The 21,958-nt window shown below is 37.5% G+C and overlaps 1 protein-coding gene across 1 annotated transcript in view; it reads left to right on the forward strand.

The window, feature by feature from the left end:
- Positions 1–21,958, forward strand: part of rev3l (REV3 like, DNA directed polymerase zeta catalytic subunit) — a 197,805-nt gene that overhangs the window by 83,326 nt on the left and 92,521 nt on the right. Inside the window, exons 10-18 of the mRNA XM_077219798.1 lie at positions 672–800; positions 1,258–1,483; positions 1,742–1,884; positions 1,982–5,813; positions 5,927–6,780; positions 10,200–10,288; positions 10,422–10,547; positions 10,730–10,922; positions 12,925–13,036. Of these exons, the coding sequence (XP_077075913.1) occupies positions 672–800; positions 1,258–1,483; positions 1,742–1,884; positions 1,982–5,813; positions 5,927–6,780; positions 10,200–10,288; positions 10,422–10,547; positions 10,730–10,922; positions 12,925–13,036 (5,704 nt within the window). The remainder of the gene's footprint in view (positions 1–671; positions 801–1,257; positions 1,484–1,741; positions 1,885–1,981; positions 5,814–5,926; positions 6,781–10,199; positions 10,289–10,421; positions 10,548–10,729; positions 10,923–12,924; positions 13,037–21,958) is intronic.

A 21,958-nucleotide genomic window follows, 5' to 3' on the forward strand; every position in this document is an offset into this window, starting at 1 on the left:
CATGTGGGTGATGCGTGTGACGTACAACAACAGATCATACGCTGTTACACTAGTAATCTGACTCGAGGCCCAGAGAGAAGGAAATGAATAGTTGAAATAAAGTCATTATTTTTGTTTGTTTTTTTGCACACAAAAAGTGTTCTCGTCGTTTGATAAACTTAAGATTGAGCCACTGTAGTCACTTGGACTATTTTAACGATGTCTTTAATAACTTTTCGAGGCCGGCAAGTTCAATCCCTCAAGAAGCCTATGGACTAGTATGGAGGAATGATCCAGCTCTCAGATTTCATCAAAAATATCTTAATTCGTGTTCCGAAGATGAACGAAGGTCTTACGGGGTTGGAACAACATGAGGGTGAGTAAATACTGACAGAATTTTCATTTTTGGGTGAACTATCCCTTTGATAGCAGTGCAGGAAACACTGGCACACTTTATATGAGAAATTATCATGTAACACTGGATGCATGAAAATTGCTTTAAATTAAACCTCTTTACCCTTTCATTGTCACTAGAAAGAGTGACAAGCAGCTTCATGCTGAGGAAAGAAAACTGCAAAAACAAAGAGACTGTACACCGTGAAATTAGTGGTGTGGGAAGCTTTCTCTCTGATTGTTTCACTTTTTGACAATGTCTGATGAAATGTCAATTTTTTTTCCTTTTCACCATATAGATACAAAAAGGCATGGTGGGAAAGATGCTGAAGTGGCAGTTGTTGATGAAGAGGCCATTTTAAGTTTGTTGGAAAACAGTCAGACCTTCCTCCCTCTCTCTCAGAGAACCAACCAATCAGCAATACTTGGTACCGAGACTATCATAAAAAATATAATATCTGATTCCATAAGCAGTGTTGTCGCACTGCAACATTTTTTCTTAATCAATATTTTAAATAAATCAATACACAAATACATCAAAATATATTTAAAAGGTAATTTGTAATTGTGCAAGATAATACTATTGGTGTATTCAGAGATTATTTTAAGTTTGTATTTCTTATCCTATTTACTTTTGTTTTATGCATACAACAATAGATTGGCATTTCAATTAATTTTATTTTATTTTATAGATATTATATTGGAAAACAACAAAAAATCCTGATTAAGAAAAAAATTGTTTCAATTCTTTATTTGCATCTCTTTATATTCACATTCATTTCAGTTTTGCATGTGTGTACATATGCATAATACATCTTCTCTTATACATGTTCTTATTAGATTTAAAAATTTACATTTTCATATTCAACAATGTTTTTTTAACAGACAGCAATAGAGACCAGACCATGGTTGATCTGCTAGAAGCATTGGCAGATGATGGATTTAGAGCCGACAGGTCCAGAGCAGTGTCCCAGCAGCTGTCTGCTAGCTGCGGATATAACAGTGATGATGAGGAAGCTGGGCCTGAGCTGGAGAAAAATGAGTCAGAGCTCAGTAAAATCATGTCACAAAGATGGGACAGTGACATGCCAGAACCCTCTGCCAGGAAAAGGTCACCAAATTTCAGTTTAGGATTTTTGTAATTGTCTGCTTATAATTCTTGGTTGCATTTAAACGATTAGGCAGATTACTTTGATCAGGAAACTCAATTTATTGAACCCTTTTTAACAGGCATTCAGAATAGGCAGAATAGGCAAAAACTAGTTGGTTCACAGCAGACAGATGATAGTGCGTGTGTGAGTTATGACTGTGCACAATTTAATTTGCTGGCATGTTGTTTAATCATAATCTGTGTTGCCTCCCTGCACAGATTATGCATGAAAGAAGCAAATGAAAGCTCCAGCGAAGAGCAGCAAGCCTCATCAGATGAAGAGGTGTATTGGAATGGAAACAGTTCTCTACTTACTGACTTGTCCATTCCACAGTTGGATGGAGCTGCAGATGAGAATAGTGGTAAGCTCAATTTGAATTAAGTATTTTAATGAACTACAATGACAAGTATGATTGCTTTTGGTGCAGTGGTGTATACGTGTTGTCTTGTTTCCTGTAGATTCATCACTAACAGACAAAGGATCAATGACACATTCATCTCTAATAGCAACAGAAAAGATCCTTGGTAGAAGAAATGTTTTTCCAAATGAAGCTGTCCGTATGGAGCCACCGTCCTCTGCTAAAATTGTTCTTGAGTACAAATGTGCTGAACAGAGACTCAATCAAGAGGATTTAGCGGATAAGCATTTAAAAAGTCAAGAGGCAAACGAGTGTTCAACTGGATTAAGAGTTAGCAAAGAAGTGCCATATATTCAACCAGTTAAACACCCAGTCCCTTCCAATACAGCAAATATATTTAAAATTGGTGCTGAAAAAAATTGTATGTATCCTTTGTACACTGGGGAAAACCAAGCCACTGGCTTTAATCAGCCAGATACTGATGATTCAGTGTTTGGAAACTCTAAGCTTCCCCTGAGCATAAAAAAATATACCAGTATTAAACATTTGGAAAATAACCATTTATCTATACTGGAAAATCACAGGAGCTTCTCTGTATGTTATTCTGAGCTGATGAACTGCCCCACCAAGATTGAAATGGAATTCAGTCCAAATGATTGCAGAAGTACTGTGATCAGTTTTGACCAGACACAAAGCCCTGTGGAAGAGAACCAAGCTTTGGTCCCTCAAGAAGCTGAGACAGGACAGGGAAGAAAAGAGGAAGATGTTGGTGAACTGAAAATAAGATATGAGGACTACCAAGAGAATAAAACTGAAAGGACCATTGTGGCACAGCAGGAGGCACACTATAAATTTTTTCCCAGTGTAATTCTGTCTAATTGCCTGCCCAGACCCATCAAAAAACAGGCCTGGAGTAAGACTGGGGATGGTTGCTGTATCTTAGACAATCCTGAACAGCGAAGGTCAAGGTTAAAGTTGACCAAAAAGAGATCTACATTAGGTAAAAAACGGGTAAGTCCTGTAAGGACTCCATCTCCTATGAAAGAGGAAGCCACAGCGCTTCCTTCTATCACTCCAGACTTTCTCCCAGAAATGTATAAGGAGGTCGACATGAAAACTTCAGATCCACAAACTATTAAAGGTTTACTTGAGAGCTCAGTAGAAGAAAAACTTGCAGATATTCCCACCAAAGTCTCTTGCACAAAGGTGTCCAGTTTGCCAGGTAGCAAATATACCTTGCGGACAAAAAGAAAAAGGAGTTGCGACAGTGAAAAGGGGGATCATGCAAGTTCTGGTTCTTTCAAACAAGCTTTGGTGCAACATGAAGGCTTTAAAGGCAAAGATCATGTCTTCAGCCAAAAAAAGAGGAAACTGGCTAAAAAAGAGCCACCAATCATCATCAAATATATAATCATTAACAGATTCAAAGGTCAGAAGCACATGCTAGTGAAGATTTCTAAAATTAAGGCTGAGGAAACGCACACAGTTTTAACACCAGCAAAGCTTTCCGAATACAAAAAGCTCGCTCCTCTCAAAGAATTCTGGCCCAAAGTGCCCGAGTCTATGGCAGTGAAGTACCCGCTACTTGAGCCAAAAGTAAAGAAATGTCCCAAACGAAAAACCAAGGTTAATCCAATATCAAAGAGGGCCAGCACCTCCCCAAGATCTAGAGGTCCACGAGCAAATCAGACAAGGAGGGCAAAGCGTCCCAAAGCATTGTTAACTTTGCCAAAATTAACCCCTCCATGGCCTTGTTATAACGATTTCACTGATGACTGCTATACAGAGTATTCTGATGTGATGGTGAAGTTAGGTTATTTGTCAGAAAGAGCCCCCAGTCCTACTGATTCAACCCCACCAAGATGTTGGTCTCCTACTGAGCCTTTACTGGAATCAAATTCAAATGATCATCTTATAAACCCCCGTAATGATCCATGTCTAGGTTCACCCTATCAAGTACTGGCTTCAAAACCATGCCGAAGAGGTCTGTGGGATAGAAGAAGCACATCCAGGCCTACAAAGGCTTCTGCTACCAGCCCCAAAAGACGAATTAATACCTCAACAAAGTCAGGTAACAAAGATTCTGTGAAAACTGAGGAGTCACAAAGGAGAAGTATTCCAGCAGCTTCTAGGAGGCAAAAAAAACAGTGTAAAGGAATTGAAGGGACTGTTCTCAGAGATCTACCTCAGAAAGGCAGGTTGCTGAATGAGAAGCAATCCCTGAGAAAAAAGCAGGTCAAAGGTAAGAAAAGTAATAATTCACAGGCTTCACATTCAGTTGACACTGCACCTATTACTTCCTCATCTGATGACATGACTCCGTTCCAACATCAAGAGGATCTTACTGTCAGTTGTTCAGACTCCCAAACAGAGGTCTCCAGCACTGGAAAAAAGTCAAATCAAGATGTTTTTCTCATCAATGCCATTTCCTCAATTGACTCGCAAAAAGATTCACAGATTACTCCCAATACCTGTATTGAAAAACCTCTGAACAGTATTTTTTACCCAGCCACAAAGGCTGTAGGTTATCCATGTTCTGTCATCACATACAGCAATTCCAATTCAAAATCACAAAATACTAGTCAAGATGGGACCATTACAAAAAATCCCTATGAATTCAAATCAGATGCCTCTGGCCATGAAGAGAGCCCCAATATCGTACAGCATTCACAATCAAACAGAAAAACCACCATAAAGTCAAGAAGACCGCAAACAAGAAAGAAAGAGACTGCAACAACTTTATTGGAGACTGTTGATTGTAGATCCCCCCTTATGTCCTCTGTTAAGAGTGCAGTTACAGATGGATCACACACAGGTCTCACATTGCCGTCAGACTCTAAAAATAGGGAAATGTGTGTTCCTGAGATCCCTTCTGGACTGGCTGTCTTGAAGGAGCTTCTCCAGAAGAGGCAACTCAAGACAGGAAAGGAATCACATAAAAGTGATCAAATGACTGAGATTGTGTTTTCTACCAGTCAATCAACTGATATTTCTAAACCAGCCAAATCTAGAAGAGCTCTTTCATCAACATCAAGAAAACCAACGGTTGCAAGAACTAAAGTGCCAAAAGAGTTAATGTCCAAAATCAGAAGTAAGAAAAGAAAACCGTATGATTTGAGAGTTGACTATTTTTCATCAGATGACAGTCCTGTGTTTTTGTCTGATCCTGGCTTTGACAGCTGTTGCTCTATTGAGGATAGCTTGTCCCCGGAGCTCCCGGACAATTACAGTTTTGATATCAATGCCATTGGCCAAACCGAGTTCTCCAGTCTTTATTCAAGTAACCAGTTTGTGTTAACTGACAAGCACTTGCCTCAGAAGTTCCTCAGTGATGTCAGTCAGGAGGCAATCAATGCCCTGGTAGGGGTGGGGGACAGATCACAAAAGATGTTTGATGTTGATGAGAACAGCAAGCATGAACAGGACTGGAACAAGTCTGGGGCTCTTAGTCCAGAACTCTTTGATAAGACATCTTGTGAAAATGGCAGAGTTTATACCAGTAAGGTATCTCTGTCTCTGCTTGATTCAGAAAAGATCTTTAGCAAAGATTGGGTGGGCTCTTTAGGTAAAACCCATGGCCTTAGCCACTTTCAGGACTTTCACTGTGAAAAGAGAGATGTGTTGCTTGACCCAGAGCCCTTTCCCCCCCTTACTTCTGCTAATTCTGCTTATAGTGGTGTTTCCACAAATAGTGATCCCCTAGATGTCAGTTCAGCAACACCAAGCAGTTCCCCACGGTCCATCAACTCACTGTCCCAGCTGAAAAATGCTGGTCAGAGTTCAAAGAGCGGAGGAACTCACATTCTCAAACCTCTCATGTCTCCGCCTACTCGAGAAGAAATCTTAGCTACTTTGATGGATCTGGACCTCTCAGAAGCCACCTACCAGGAACCCTTCTGCAGTGACCCATCAGATGCACCATTGAAGCCAAGGTAAGAACACACAACATTTATAATGGATCCACCTGCATGAGTTTTGTTTGTATATTCAAATTTTTAAGTTCGATTATGAAATCATCCATAACCATTCATACTGTTTTTTTCAGGGAGGTTGGTGGTCGGAAGTTGATTTTGGAAACCAGGCTGGCGAATGAACTAGTTGAATTTCATGGAGACTTATCTCAAGACGGCTTACATTTTTGGAAAGTTGCATTTTGTGCCATGACAAATCAAGCCTCTGCACCAACCTATGGGTTTAAATCATCTATATTTATCAAGGACCAAAACCCATCTTCTGGCAGTGATCACAAAGTGATCATGCTTCCCTGCAAGTGTGCTCCAAGCCCAGAAGAGGTGCAGCTCTGGCTGCAGGCCAAAAAACAGTATGAGTGCCTTCAGAGGGACAAGAAACAAATGTGTGGCCAGGCAGTTGCAGAGCTGATGCAGAGTACATATGACAAGATTTCTTCTCAGAAAGAGGACTTGAATTCACATTGTTCAGAGCATCATGATAAAATGCTTGAAAAAGCTTCAAAGTTGCAGAGTATCAGTAGGAATGGCTTAAGTTTACCCCACCTTTTTTCACCCGTTATGGCAGCTTCATCTGACACCAGCCCTAAGAGTGTGAAATGTACCTTGGACATGGAGACAAACAAAAATTATCAGATTATCACTTCTCCAAACTCTCCTGAGATTTCTACATGGCAGCAAGGCCTAGCTGAGATTAAACAAAATGAGGACAAGGAGGATTTTACTGATGGATTGCTATCCCCTGACATGGATCAGTCTCAAAATCTCAATGATACTGAAAATGTACTGCCAAAGGACCACTTAAGTCCATTACTTTTTCCCATTAAAGACCCAGATGTCAAATGCTCTTACCAGCTCCATAGCACACCTGTCCACAGGAGAAGCTGCATTGACGACGATGGGTCAAGCTGTAGTCCAATAAGAAATGAGGGTATGTTTTTATGGTTTTTATTGGAGTTTAAATCTTTTAGCTAAAAGTTGTTCAGTTTTGTTATCAATAATGTATTGTGGCTGAAAAGTGCAAAACAAGTCACAATACTGAAAACAAAATAAATCAAAAAACAAAACTACAATTCAGAAAACACAACAAATTTAAAAACAAAATAAAAGTCAGAAAACACAAGAAGTCATCCAAACTAAAAATGTACATATATTTAGCAAATAAAATATATACAGCTGATTGGACAAGATATCTACATCTATCCCACAGGATAAGCTGCAAATGCTGCTGGCAGTTGAAGGTCGATTTGTGTTTGTTTTAAATATTACAGCTGTATCTATGATAATTGTTGTTTTAACAATGCGAGCTGACATTGAAATTGTCATTAAAGTATGTCACTCACTTTGCAAAAGAAACAACAGACAAAAGCATGCCTTGTTTGTGTACAATTAAAATGCCCCTATAATTCAAGATTCAGTTTTTTTTGTATTTTTATTTCATATGATCTAGTTTAGCATATCACACGAGCAAGAGTGCTGTTTTTTCCTGAATAGCACAATTGTAAATGTGATATCGATTTTATAAAGTTAAATAAACGAGAAGTTATTATTGTGAATTTCATTTTAGAGCCAATATTGATAATTATTTCACTATTTTGAACAACGAAAATAGATACAAGCAAAGCCACTGCACAACTGTTGTGCATCTCCAAGGAACTCGGCTGTTTTGATAATGAATGAATCTGTTTTTTGTTTTGTTTTTTAATTGGATGAGTCAATGATTCAGTGACCCATTCATAAAGACTGTAGACAGTTGCTTTGTTACTGAATGAATCAGCCATTTAAATGAATCGTTGAATTGACTGAATGACTCAAGACCGCAACTTGCTGCCACCAATGAAACGCGGTTTGAGTTTTATATTTAACGGATACATTTATTTTTTTCTTCATATTTCAGTATAAAAAAAACATTAATCTCATAGCATTATGTTTGCTATTGTAACAGCAGCATAAATGCATTCATGGGAAGAAAATGTAATTCATTGACAATTTCTTTTTGGAAACTTTTCTTAGATTGTTGGCAGAGGCTATTAGCACCAAGTGCATATAGTTTTAAGCAAATAGTTTTTTGGGTCGCTTGCGTTAAAAACTAAACCTGCTGTTCTTTCCCTCTACACCACTCTTACTTTTTAGACTGGTTTCTTTTAAATTTTTGTCTGACCGCAGCCTCCTTGTACTTTCTGCATATCTTGATTGACAGATCAAGATATGCACACGATGACAACGCAGTTCTGAAGTGTCAACTAGTGTCTCCACTGTGAAGGCTTCCTTCCCTTTACCACTTTACAGATAAAACATTATCGGGATGATTCCAGTTCACCTGGCTACGCGGAAGCGATAAAAAATTCTGTATTATAAAATTTTCAAGGCTTGTACCTTGGAACTTGTTTGCGTTCTCGAGCCACCAGGCACTGTTTTGTGCAAATGAGCGGCCGGATCGCATTAAGGGTTTTCTGTTAGAACGGTGTCGTGTAAGCGCCCCCTGAGTCAATAACTAATGAACTCTGCGACAGAAATTAATCAATCAAAACTAACTTTAGCTAGACAATAACTTTATTCTAGAGCTGCTGTAAAGCCGAAACAATCTCTGTTACTTTAATTTCCTATTATCACTGTAAAGCTGCTTTGAAACAATCTATATTGTTAAAAGCGCAATATAAATAAAGGTGACTTGACAGATGCCTTTCCAATCAGCAGTAAGTATTCCATTTGCAAAATACCTACTTGCATCAATTTAGACTGCATACCAGATAGTCACCATAAAAAATAAAAAAAACTGATTTGTGACAACTTTGCAAATCTCTTAAGAAAATTGTATTACTTTAAGGACTTTTGGCAGCGATTGCAGTCTTCTGGGTATGATGCAACAAGCTTTGCACAAGTGGAATTTTTTTTTTTTGCCATTCTCAGTGACTCAGTTCTGCACATTTCACAAATCTACTTATAAACTGTGGACATGACAAAGTGTGGACTTACTATAGTAAGTACATGTTGTAACGTGTAACTGTCACCTTAAAAAAAAAAGTGTTACCAAAAACAACCAAAAGTAATCTATCAATAGCTTTGGTCACATCTGCAGACCTCATGCCTCCCTACAGATACCTATGGCAGACACCCTCGTAATCTGTCTTCTGTTGTTTTCAGTGGCCATAGAAATTATGGCATAGTCTTATTATATTACATAAGCTACATAGTAATAAATAGTCTGTTTAAATGGTTTTTGCAATTAGTACAGAGAATCTTAGTCTTAGGTATCAATAAGTACCAACTACTAAAATGTTGGTATCGTTACAACTCTTGTCCCTAATGGCTGGAATACACTACATGACTTTTAATATCTGAACATACTAGCCATCATACACTTGTTGACTTTGTAATTGTTACAGAGAAACACTGGGCATTATACACTAAACAACTGAGGATCATTTACTACCAGACTTTCAAATCATTTATTTTTAAAATCTGAAAACAGAAACCCACGCTTCCTTGCTAGAAGACACATGACAGATGAAACAAACATGGATGTGCAGGAGATTACCCCACTAGTTGCTGTAGCGAATATGCTGAGTCTCAAATGAAAAATAATGAGTTAAATGCATAGTTCACCCAAAAATTTAAATTCTGTCGGTAGTTACTCACCCTCATGTTGTTCCTACCCCGTTAGACTTTTGTTCATCTTCGGAACTCAAATTTAGATCTTTTTGATGAAATCTGAGAGCTGTCTCACTCCTTCATAGGTTGCCAGGTAATTGTATTCTGCCGGCCCAGAACATTTAGTAAAGAGATTGTTAAAATAGTCCAAGTGACTACACTGCCCTACAAAACAACGAGGCAGTAACTGCATTTACAGTCAAAAACGAGTTGTCATTTTCATAACATTCAAGGCATCCTTTGTTATGTGAATAAAAGAATAAGGTAATATAAAGTAACAAAACAGCCACATGTCCAATAATCTACCTACAACTACTTAGGCTGGATGACAGGATAACTTTAAAGTCATTTTCTCAGTTCTGTACTCTGCGTAGTTACTGCCTTTTTGCTTTGTAGGGCAGTACAGTGGCTCAACCTTAAGTTTATCAAGTGACGAGAATACTTTTTGTGCGCAAAAATAAATAAATAACGACTTTATTCAACTATTAATTTTCTTCCGTTTGGGCCTCTGAGTGAGTTCACGTGAGCGCCACGACGCATGCGCGAGAACTGAGGAGAAGATGGGTCTCGCTGTAATGTTTAAAATGGTTCTAAAGTGTGCATTTCCTGCAATTTCATTTTTGTTCCAAGACAGCCAATGTCTAAGCATTGCCTTTTAGACACTCATTGCAAAACTCTTTTGTATCTGTTCTTGTGCAGACATGGAGCCCAGATCACAGCGGCTACATCGGAAGAGTAACAAAAAAAAAGATGCTTTACAGAGAGTATTGCTTAACACACAAATTAAGGTCAGATCAAAGTTTGTGAGTTTATGAATCTCCCGAAGTTACAATTTAATGTGTATTATATAGTAATAATAGTATATTATATTGTATTATATTAATTGCAGTTTTAATAGCACATTAATTTTATCCCATTCAGAATCAGCTTACCAATGTGAATGTTCCAAAGAGAGAGAACTCCCAGATTGAGGGACCGTCAATCTGTAATTCATATGGCTTTAAAGTCAGTATGCAAAACTTGCAGGAGGCCAAAGCATTGCATGAGGTAGGTATTATTTTTGTCTTGTAGTAAGAATAGCTTTCATTAAACTGAGTGATTGATCAAACTTGGATAAAAATGTAAAGTGGAGAAAGCTTTGTTGTCTTGATTTCATCACACATGTTTAGAAATTCAAGTCCATTTTCATTTCACTATTCTCATTTCAAGTTTAAATCCCTCTACTGCAGGTACAGCACCTCACACTGATAAGCATGGAACTTCATGCAAGGACTCGACGTGACCTTGAGCCTGACCCTGAATTTGACCCAATTTGTGCTTTATTCTACTGCCTGAGTTCTGATGTCCCTCTCCCCAAATCTGACACTATCCAGATGACGGGGGCCATTGTCATTGATAAAGATTATTGTGGTTCATCTGAAGGTTAGATCAGTGTTGATTTACTTACTATTACTGATGTGTACTAGTCGTGACATGGAAAAGCAACATCTCCATTTAGATGCGGCGTGTGGCAACCATTTAGGAAATAAGTGAACCCTACTTGTTAGTTTCAGGGGTCATGAGGAATCAACCTTTCTTTGATCTTTTGACATATAGGTCATTATACTTAAAGTCTGTATACTGAAATACTGTAGAAATCTTTGCATTTGTTGAAACCAAGGTGTCAAAAATATTAATTTGTCTACTTCACACAATGGCTATGTTTACATGCAAACAAATAATGCATTAGTAATCGGATTGACAACTCAATCGGACTGAAAAGCCTTTTTGTAAATCGATCACTTTAATCGATCCGATTGAGCTTGATCCGAATTAAATTTTGATCAGAATGGGGTGGTTTATTGCTTTTCTAATCCGACTAAGAGAACATGTAAACATTTTATCAGATTGAAAACCGAAACTGGAAAGGACTGCGCATGTGCAATGACGTGGAAATGGCGTAATGACGTGCGAAACGAGCTGCAGTCGTAAATGACTCATGTTTTTCTAAAATTTTCCTACCACTCATTTTCTTTGAAGTGGAGCAGAACAACGTCCCATCAGTCCTCACTTCATACTCTAATCCACAGACACTTTTTGTGGGCGTGGGAATGGGCATTTCTACTGTTTGATAAATACCAAATGAGCAGGGCATAACGGTTCATGTGCTCAACGTCTAATCAGGACCCGAAATAGACAAATATTAAGTCTGCTCTTTAAAACAAAGAAAAGAAGCATTGTGGGAGAATAGTATGCACAAACAGCGGGAAACTGTGTATATTCGTGCAGTGTGCGCATGTCAGAAAATCAATTCTGATACACCCCAAAATCCGAGAGTTAAAATAACTCCAAATCAGTGTTAAAGTTAATGAGATACTTAAGTGATTTTTGAGCATTAGTGATGAACACCTGCTGGCAACAAGTAGAATCACTGAAGGAAAGATAAACAACAAAAACAAAAAAAAGAGAAACACAAGATCTACAGCTGACTTCCAGCCACAGCCTTAGATGAAAGCAATTGAAGATAAAAGAAGACATTAAATCTCTGAAGATGTCCGCAGAGGAGGATTAAACAACTCCACAAACAGCATTACCAGCTTCACTTATTACTATCCAGACTGACTTCATTTCTGTCAGATGTTTACAGAAGGTCTTATTGAGAATTAACAGAGGTTTAGATGTTGTCGATTTTTTGAAAATATTTGGTCACCAATATGGTGATCAATGTGTCTTTTAGTTGGTCATTTGACTCTTTGCTGTTTGTGCAAAACTTCTTTGAGTTTGTGGTTTTTGTAACAGTCTTTACCAAAATACATAATTAGTTGCAAAGAAAGCCAGAAACAAAGATGATCAGGTGATATAGTTTTCAACAACATAAAGTAGAATAATTCACTAATGTCATCACTGACCAAAAGCGGTTATTTGATGTTCATCGATTATATTCACTAACAATATTGTCTTGCCACAGATCAGACATTCTGAATTTTGATTTTTAAAATACATTATGTGGAAAACAAATCTTAAGACACAGACATCAAGAATCAGCATATGAATCTCAACAATGGTGACATGCTTCATGCCGCAATGCATGCTGGGATCCACAATAGTATAAAGATCATGGCTCCCAGGATGCATTGGGGCTTGAAACATGTCACCATTGTTGAGATTCATATGCTGATTCCTGATGTCTGTTTGTCTAAAAAAAACAATGTATTTAAAAGTCAAAATTCAGAGTGTCTGATCTATGGCAAGACAGTATTGTTAGTGAATATAATCTATTAACATCAAATAACCACTTTTGGTCAGTGATGAATTAATCTACTTTAAGGCCTAATCCTGTCTTGATATAAATCCTGTCTGTGAAACAAGGCCTACATGTTTTATATACTGTACTATTTAATGTCTCTTTGTTGCTAAATTATTGTTTGTTGTGCTCTTACTGTAGCCTCCAGGAGCACAGCACCCTCTCTTTTTAGATCTGGTGTGACAGGACTGCAGGTGACCTATGCCAGTGATGAGAAGGAGCTGTTTGAAGAGATCTCCAACATAGTTACAAAGTAGGTTAACCGTGTATCTGTTGGATTTTATGTTATGTTCTGTTATTCAATTCATTGTTTTTTTAGGTGTTCAAGCACGAAGTGCTGAAAACCTATTGTAATTGCTATTTGAAAAAAAAATCCCCTAAAACGCATTGCAGCCCAAACCGTAAGGCCTAGAGACTTGAAACTCAAGGTTGTGGTGATGATGGCGCAGTGGATAAGACACATGCCTTTGGTGTGAGAGACCTGGGTTCGAATCCACTGTGAGACACCAATATGTCCCTGAGCAAGACACTTAACCCCTAGTTGCTCCAGAGGCGTGCGACCTCTGACATATATAGAAATTGTAAGTCGCTTTGGATAAAAGCGTCAGCTAAAATGAATAAATGTAAATGTAAAAATGAAACTCGGCCAGATGGTAGGCCACACTTTTGGGGAGAACCAAAATCAGAGTATGACCCCGATTGGCCCATAAGTGGTGCTACAGCAACCAAAAGTACTAAATTGCGCATTAACTCATTGACCGTTGGTCCTAGCTTTTTACACCACTGTGATCCCTGGCTCAAGACGGACAAGATGTATATCTCCGATTTCGATTTAAGCAAAAAAAAAAAAAAATTATGTCGGATTTTGTCCAAAACCTACTTTTGCGAACTAGTCCCTGGTTTTTCGCCCGAGCGGAACCAATCCACTCTAGGCCTATTCTCTGGACTCTCTAGATCAATAATTATGGAAAAAAAAGTTGAAATTTTGCAATTGGGTGGCTGTAACAGGGTCATTTAGAAAAGGGGCATGGCAAAATACAGTCAATAGCCTATAAATCATAAATAAAAACTCAGAACTTTACAAAAACTGATGAGCATATGTGTCATAACATGGTGAAGAAGCATGCAAAGTTTCATGGAGATCGGACCATAGGTGGCGCTATAACTTTCAAAAAGCTTTAAAACCATACATTTCCTATGGTAAATTGCCTGTTTAAAACCAGTGCAGTACAATTCTCTGGACTCTCTAGATCAATAATTGTCAGAAAAGGTATAACTTCTTCATTTGGATGGCTATAATAGGGTGTAAGTTGGATGGTTATAACAGCTATAACTGCTTGGATGGCTATAACAGCCAATAAGTGGTATTTTACTGCCCCCTGTCATTTCATCATACTACTCCCTAATATTGTTATATATAATATATTATATATATTATATATATTATTATATATGTATAATATATACATATTTAGACTTTATAAAATCATTATTTTAACATTTACAATCACATTTTGTTAAAATTCATGTATTATTCACAATTGTGTCACAGGAAGGCTGAAAACGAAAGTATAACATTAGGCCACGCTCTCCCAGTACAAATTCACTCATAACTCGAAAACGGAAACCCCCTACGCGCTCAAATTTGGATGGTAAGGTCCTCTATTGGGCATTGATCGAAATCTATTGTCGCGGGCCTCGGGAGACCAACCCCCACCCCCCCTCCCCCGGCGGATCCCTAATTAGAGAGACTCCCGAATTTGAACGACTGTAACTCCCGACCTAGATTCTTGTGGGATAGTTCGTTGGAAAGGGCTCGTCCTCACCTAGCTTCGATTCGAGTTTGGTGCGATTTGGCCTGGGCATTCCCGAGATATAAGCCCCAAAATATATGCCTTTGAACGGGCATAACTCCCGGCCCCGATCGGCCACCAACACCCGGATGGTCTCGTTCAACAGGGCTCCTCGGACACTATCTACGTTCTGAGTTTCAGATTTTTTCACTTTCTCGTTCCCGAGATCAAAAGGGGAAAACCAAATTTCCATTCATTCATTTCAACTCTATATAGGCTGTAATACCACTGTTGTCCACTAGAGGGATCAGCATGATTATACATGTTTAATCTTTTTTATCATCTTTCAGCATTGGCTTACAAACAAATGCTTAAAGCTATTTTTTTTAATTAGTTGTATATTATTACATCACAAAGAAATATGTGAAATGCTTATAGACCATTAAAAGAGATTTCAAAAATAACATATCCCACACGTGTGTGTGTGTGTGTGTGTGTGTGTGTGTGTGTGTGTGTGTGTGTGTGTGTGTGTGTGTGTGGTTGTGTGTGTGTGTGTGTGTGTGTAAGCATGCATTATGGAGTTAACATGAAAAAACTGGTTCGCTTTAGTGCAGAATACTGGTGAAACCAAGTTGTTTATAATGAAAGTGAGCCAATAAGTGCCCTTCTACTGCCCTCAGCTGGCCATTTTACTTCTTAAAGCTATGTTTTTTATTATTATGATGAACTGGTAATATACTTTAATATTATTAAACTATAAACTAAATTAGATTTTCACAATAACATCCCAAAAGTGTGTGTGTGTGTGTAAGCATGCATTATTGAGTAAACATGAAAATTTGAGACATTTTTTTCAATAAAATTATGTTTAAAATGAAAACTAAAAATTGCGTTTTAAATGGGAAACCTGTAATAAGCATTTTTTTTTACCTACCATTTATTTCAAATATCTATAGCTATAACAAAATGTGTTTAAGCATTTTTATTAGAGTTAATATGAAAAACATGCCATTAAAAATACATGGAATCAAACCAAGTCATTGAAAACAAAACTGTATTTTATTGCCAGAATAATACAATGTTTTTTTAAAACAATGCATATGAAAATAAGTAACATTAACAATCAATTAATTTATTCAAGTTCATCGTTTGCATATTGAAGAATGTCTCTGTGGTATCATTTCATTCATTTAAATTTTTTGCACATATGAAAGAAGAAAAGTATTTTCATTAATATATGTTTAACTCCCTACCTAGACCACCTAGATTATTGTGGGACTTGTTTGAAAGGTCCCGTCCTCATCAAGCTTCACAAAGAAATATGTGAAATGCTTGTAGACCATTAAAGTATATTTTCAAAATGACACATCCCAATAGCATTAAAAAAAACAACAACATTTATGTGTGTGTGTGTTTGTGTGTGTGTAAGCATATGTCTACATATTAGTGCAAAAGCACCTGTGAAAACATTTTATTAATACGTATAATGGCCAGCAGAGGGCAGTAGAAGACCACTTATTGGCTCACTTTCATTTTGACAGACCTGATTTTCACCAGTATTCTGCACTAAAGCAAACTTGTTTTTCCATGTTAACTATTATAAGACAATATTTTTTTTTTTATCAAAGTGCATCACTTCATTGCTACTGACACTTCACATCAATGCTATCAATGTGGTAAATCATGGTAAATCACGATAGAAACATGGTAAATCATAGTTAATAATACTATTACATGGTGTATCATGGCAAATAATGCTAGCAATTTGATGAATCATGGTAAATCATGCTACAATCCTGGTAAATCATTCTAGAATGTGGTATATCATGATAAATCATCCTATAACATGGTAAATCGTGGTAAACTGGCAAATCATGCTAGAATCATATTAAATCATACTGGAATGTGTTCAATTGTGGTAAACCATGCTAGAACAGGGTAAAGCATGGTGAATCATACTGGAACTTGGTATATCATGGTAAACTATGGTAAATTATGCTAGATTCATAGTAAAGCATACTGGAACATGGTAAATCATGCTAAAACATGGTCTATTCCATCTATGATGTCAGTGGTTAAATGCTTGCTGCATAAAACTTAATGTCTTTATATGCTTGTGTGGTTAAAAATCTTAAATGCCTTAACTGTTTGAACAGCGCTAAATGCTGCTTGCAGCTTTAATTATTATTATTTCTACAATTAGTTGGATACTTTTTTGGATACATTTACATGTCCGGACGCCGGACAGGGGGCTTAAAATCCGGACTGTCCGGCCAAAATCCGGACGTGTGTCCACCCTAGTTTCAATAGTGACCATTCTATAATGCTCAAAACAGGACAAAACAAAAAACTAAACCGTGTCAAAAAGTAGTCCTAAAACTCATGAAATTGTAACATATTCCACTAAATGCGAGTTGAACTGAACACATGTGCTGTTTACTGAAACCGTGAACAGATACAAATAAACAAAACATTGACAAAGCGTGAATTGGCTTGACTTGAATTGAAATAACATAAACCTGGACTTTACTTAACTCACCAAACAGCGAGTTACACGAATAATACTGAACAAGATACAATACGCTTATTTCACGCAGCCGTTATTTTGAAATCGAAAGCGAGACTCCGGTGGGAAGAAAACCCGAAGTGTCGCCTTTAATCACAGGAGATCGCGAATGCGATCAATATTATGAAGCTGCAGACTCGGAGCTCGGAGCCTGCAGTTGGTTATTATTGGCAATTACAGTCCCCCACCCAGAGTCCCGCATTCTCAGACCCCTCGTTTTTCGAGACAGCGCCTCCTGCTGTTCAGAAGATTGTATAACACCCTTATCCAAATGCCATTGAAAACAATAGGATTCAATATTACTATGGGGGTAGAATTGTTGCATTATTCCAAATAAATAGATTATGACCCACAAATAAATGTAAAGAGATTCACAAAAATATATCAAATTCACAAATAAATTGATTAAGATCGACAAATAAATTTAAAGAGTTTCACAAAGAATTATAAAACCCACAAATAAATAGAATGAGATTTGCAAATAAAAAATATTTACAAATGTTGTTTATGCCACAAACACAACTCTGCCTGGCATTTATTTGTGAACCGTTTTTTGTGCATTTGTGAATCGGTTCCTGTGCGTTTGTAGATCCCCTCACGCATTTGTGAATCGGTTCCTGTGCATTTGTAAATCCCCTCACGCATTTGTGGATTTTGAAACACTTCTAGCGTCGATGTGCAGACAAATCCACAAATAAGTGGACTCCACCCACCCTTTACCTAAGCCAATCAGATAACGGCCACACTGAGCTGACCAATCGTAGCACGTTCTCGCTACAACCAATCACGTTAGGCTTTACCGACACCCCTGAAAGCAGCTATAATGGGAGCTTCATTTAGCTGTTTGTGTGGTTAAAATACCCCGTTTCCAAAATATTGTTGGAGTTTAAGGCTTCTTTATATTTATTATTCTTTATAATTAAGTCAGGATTACAGACAAATGATCATCACAGATCCCGAGCATCTTAACACCGTCTCTACTGGAGTCAAGCGGCGCCAAAAGCAAATATCTGATTATCTTCCCTGCCGTAGCAGTTTCAAATCATGTAACATGTTTGCAATGTTAACACATTTTGTCCATGACATCTGTTTTCTTACCTGAAGATATATGATGTATAATCTATTTTATTGACTATGCTGGCTACATGAAAATTCATAATTCGTGATAGTGTCTACTGGACACGAAGCCCTACACGATGATTCACTGATAGTAAACGGATGCCCGTTCTTCTTCTGAAGTTGCTACTACACGCAACTTCGGAGGACACATCATTTGCACATTTGCTCCATTGTCCAATGTAGAAAGCCTCGCACGGGGTAGACACCATGTAATAAATTACAAAACGGATGATTTTGTCTTTTAAAGCACAATCGTTGTGACAAATAGCTAGCTACAGGACATAAATATTATGTAGAAGACAAAATATCAGCCCACATGACCATCATTGAAGATGTAACAGCGTGTAGGCTAATGGGGTTTTGAGTGGATAATGCAATGCTGAAAAAATACATATTTGCATTTATATTGGATGCTGTAAGTAACTTTTACAATACAATATTATTAAGTCTGATTCATATGAAATATTATTTATGTGATCAAGCGTTTTAACGGATAAATTCAAATCGCTTGTCTGCTGGGCATTTCACTTTTAAATGCATGTTATATGTTTAATCATTAGATCCACGGACCTGTTAAAACTTGAATGAAGAAGTGGGAAAAGCTGTTGTGACAGTAATTTCCCCAATATTACACAAACTCGCGTATTTATCACGAGGTTGAATCCAGTTATTCATTATTCAGCGACGCATTGATGCTTTTCTGTTTTATCATGAATAACGTGACGCTTCCATAACGCGTTGTTCCCATAACATAAGCGCTGTTTCTCTGGCATTTTTTACTGAAGCAATATTATGGGCCTTATAGCCTTACACTTCCTATTTGAGCCAATGCAGATGAACACGCAAAGTTATTTCAGGGCAAGACCACTCTGATTGTAAAGCCTAACGTGATTGGTTGTAGCGAGAACGTGCTACGATTGGTCAGCTCAATGTGGAGGTTATCTGATTGGCTTCGGTAAAGGGTGGGTGGAGTCCACTTATTTGTGGATTTGTCTGCACGTCGACGCTAGAAGTGTTTCAAAATCCACAAATGCGTGAGGGGATTTACAATTGTACAGTGACCGATTCACAAATGCGTGAGGGGATTTACAAATGCACAGGAACCGATTCACAAATGCGTGAGAGGGTTTACAAATGCACAAAAAACGGTTCACAAATAAATCCCAGGCAGAGTTCTGTTTGTGGTATAAACAACATTTGTAAATATATTTTTTATTTGCAAATATCATTCTATTTATTTGTGAGTTTTATAATGCTTTGTGAAACTCTTTACATTTATTTGTGGATCTTAATCTATTTATTTGGAATAATGCAACAATTCTACCCCCATATATTACGGTCTCGTTATTAAGTCTTAAGTTAACCAAATAAATATTTGCGTTCCCTGCTTAATGTATGTGCCAAAAAAACTCTTTGTGTTCTCTGACTAACAAATTACCCAGTAGTTATTTTTTGAATGTGGGTGTAATTGAAATAAAATTACTGATGGAAGGGATACAATTACAGATTGAACTATCTTCTAAAAAATATTATGTGATATTATATTGCTACAATGTTTTCATTTTTTTAATTCAAATTCCATTTTTTCTTTCAGCTCAACCTATAATGGTCTAATTAACATTATACCATCCTAACATTACAGAACCTGTTTTTTGATATTTTGAATGCGAAGCAAAACACAAATAAGAATAGACAAAACACCAATAATAAACAATTCTGTACTTTATTTAATGATCACCTAAACATCGACTTGCTGTAAACAGGACAAAGCAAAGAAAAAAGGAAGAAAGAATTGTGTTTGTATCTTTACTTTTCGTCTTCAATTGCATTAGAAAAATCCTCATTTATAAGTCGCTTTGGATAAAAGCGTCTGCTAAATGAATAAATGTAAAATGTAAATGCATAAGGTAAAATAATTACTTTATGGTAAGCGGATGTTCCTTCTTTTTCATTCTTTTTGCAATCGCTGTGTCAAATTCCTCGAGTTCACTGAATGCCATTGTCAAAAATATTGTGTAATAATAAATAATTTTTTTTTTGCAAATGCAAATTACAAGCATACGTATGACACATTCTAGCTCAAATGTTAAAGGGTTAGTTCACCCAAAAATGAAAATTATTATTAAGACCTCCGTTCATCTTCGGAACACAGTTTGAGATATTTTAGATTCAGTCCGAGAGCTTTTTGTCCCTCCATTGAAAATCTATGTATGGTATACTGTCCTTGTCCAGAAAGGCAATAGAGACATCATCAAAGTAGTCCACGTGACCTCAGGGGGTTAGTTAGAATTTTTTGAAGCATCGAAAATACATTTTGTTCCAAAAATAACAAAAACGATGACTTTATTCAGCATTGAATTCTCTTCCGGTTCTGTTGTCAATCCGCGTTCACGAGGCCAGTGACGCTGCTGACGTAAGACGCTGCTGACGTGTTATCTGGTGCGTCCGTGTATTCGGGTTCAAATAAATATGTCTGGTTAAAAAAAATGCAAGTCTTCCCCTGTGTCGAAATCCTTAGACATGTTTGCAAAGATTGTTTTGTTTACAGCGTGCGTTCAATTTATAGTTTTAGGAGAAAAGGTCCGGTAATTAAAAAAAGGTCAAACGGTATTTCTGATTAAATAATTAATGATGACATTCTTTGATATTAACACACTTAATGTATTTAATTGGTCTACTTTAATGACAACTAATTTTAATAAAATTTTTACAATGGCTTGTCTACAAAAAGTCATAGGTTAAAGGCTAACGTTAGCTATCAAAATATTTTCGGGGGAAAAAGGCGAAAAAACATACAATAACGCCTCAAATTTTGTTACAAACTATCAATTGCTGTCCATCGTGTCCGATGACGACTTCCTTCGAATTAGATTTTTCCACAGAGTCCTGTTTTTTGCTTGGCGATCCCAGCGGCCTAGTGGGATCTGTTTAAGCTTGAGATTCCTTTTAACTGTGTCTTTGAAGCGCAGCTTTGGCCTGCCTATACCACAGTGCCCGTCCTAGAGCTGGGAGTAGATCATCTGTTTTGGCAGTAGACTATTGGCCATTCTGCTCAGATGGCCAGCCCATCTCAGATTGCGCTGGATTAGTGTTTCGTACATATTGGGTGTGTTGGTTTTGTCTAGTAACTCTTTATTTGATATATGGTGCCACCATTTAATGCCTAGAATTTGTCTCAGGTGTCTCATCATGTAGGCATTAAGGTTGTGTGCTTGGGTCATGTAAACTGTCCAAGATTCTGCTCCATATAGAAGAACTGGGAGCACAATTGCACGATATACTGCACATTTAGTCTTTATGGTGAGGTCTTTGTTGGACCAGACTCTTTCTTTTAGTCGGCCGAATGCCTGCAAAGCTTTAGACTTACGTAGGTATAATTCGGCACCTAGTTTGTTGTTGTAGGTGACTATTGCCCCGAGATATTTGAACTCTTTGACCAAGGTTAGCTTTTCGCCTCCGATCTGGATGTTGTTTTGGCTACTTTCGTCCGTGCCTGGGGTTGGCTGGAACATTATTTCTGTCTTCTTTATATTTACCATGAGTCCATAGGCCATTGCTGCTGTGGCAAAGCGGGTGATAATATCCTGTATATCCTGATGTGAGTGGGCGACAAAGGCAATGTCATCGGCGAACATAAGTTCCCGGACAAGGAGAGGTTTAGTTCTACTTAATGATTTGAACTGATTTACGTTGAAGA

The sequence above is a fragment of the Siphateles boraxobius genome, unplaced genomic scaffold (assembly GCF_051911475.1).
Source record: "Siphateles boraxobius isolate OS27281-9 unplaced genomic scaffold, OSU_SipBor_1 8, whole genome shotgun sequence".
NCBI classification, from domain to species: domain Eukaryota; kingdom Metazoa; phylum Chordata; class Actinopteri; order Cypriniformes; family Leuciscidae; genus Siphateles; species Siphateles boraxobius.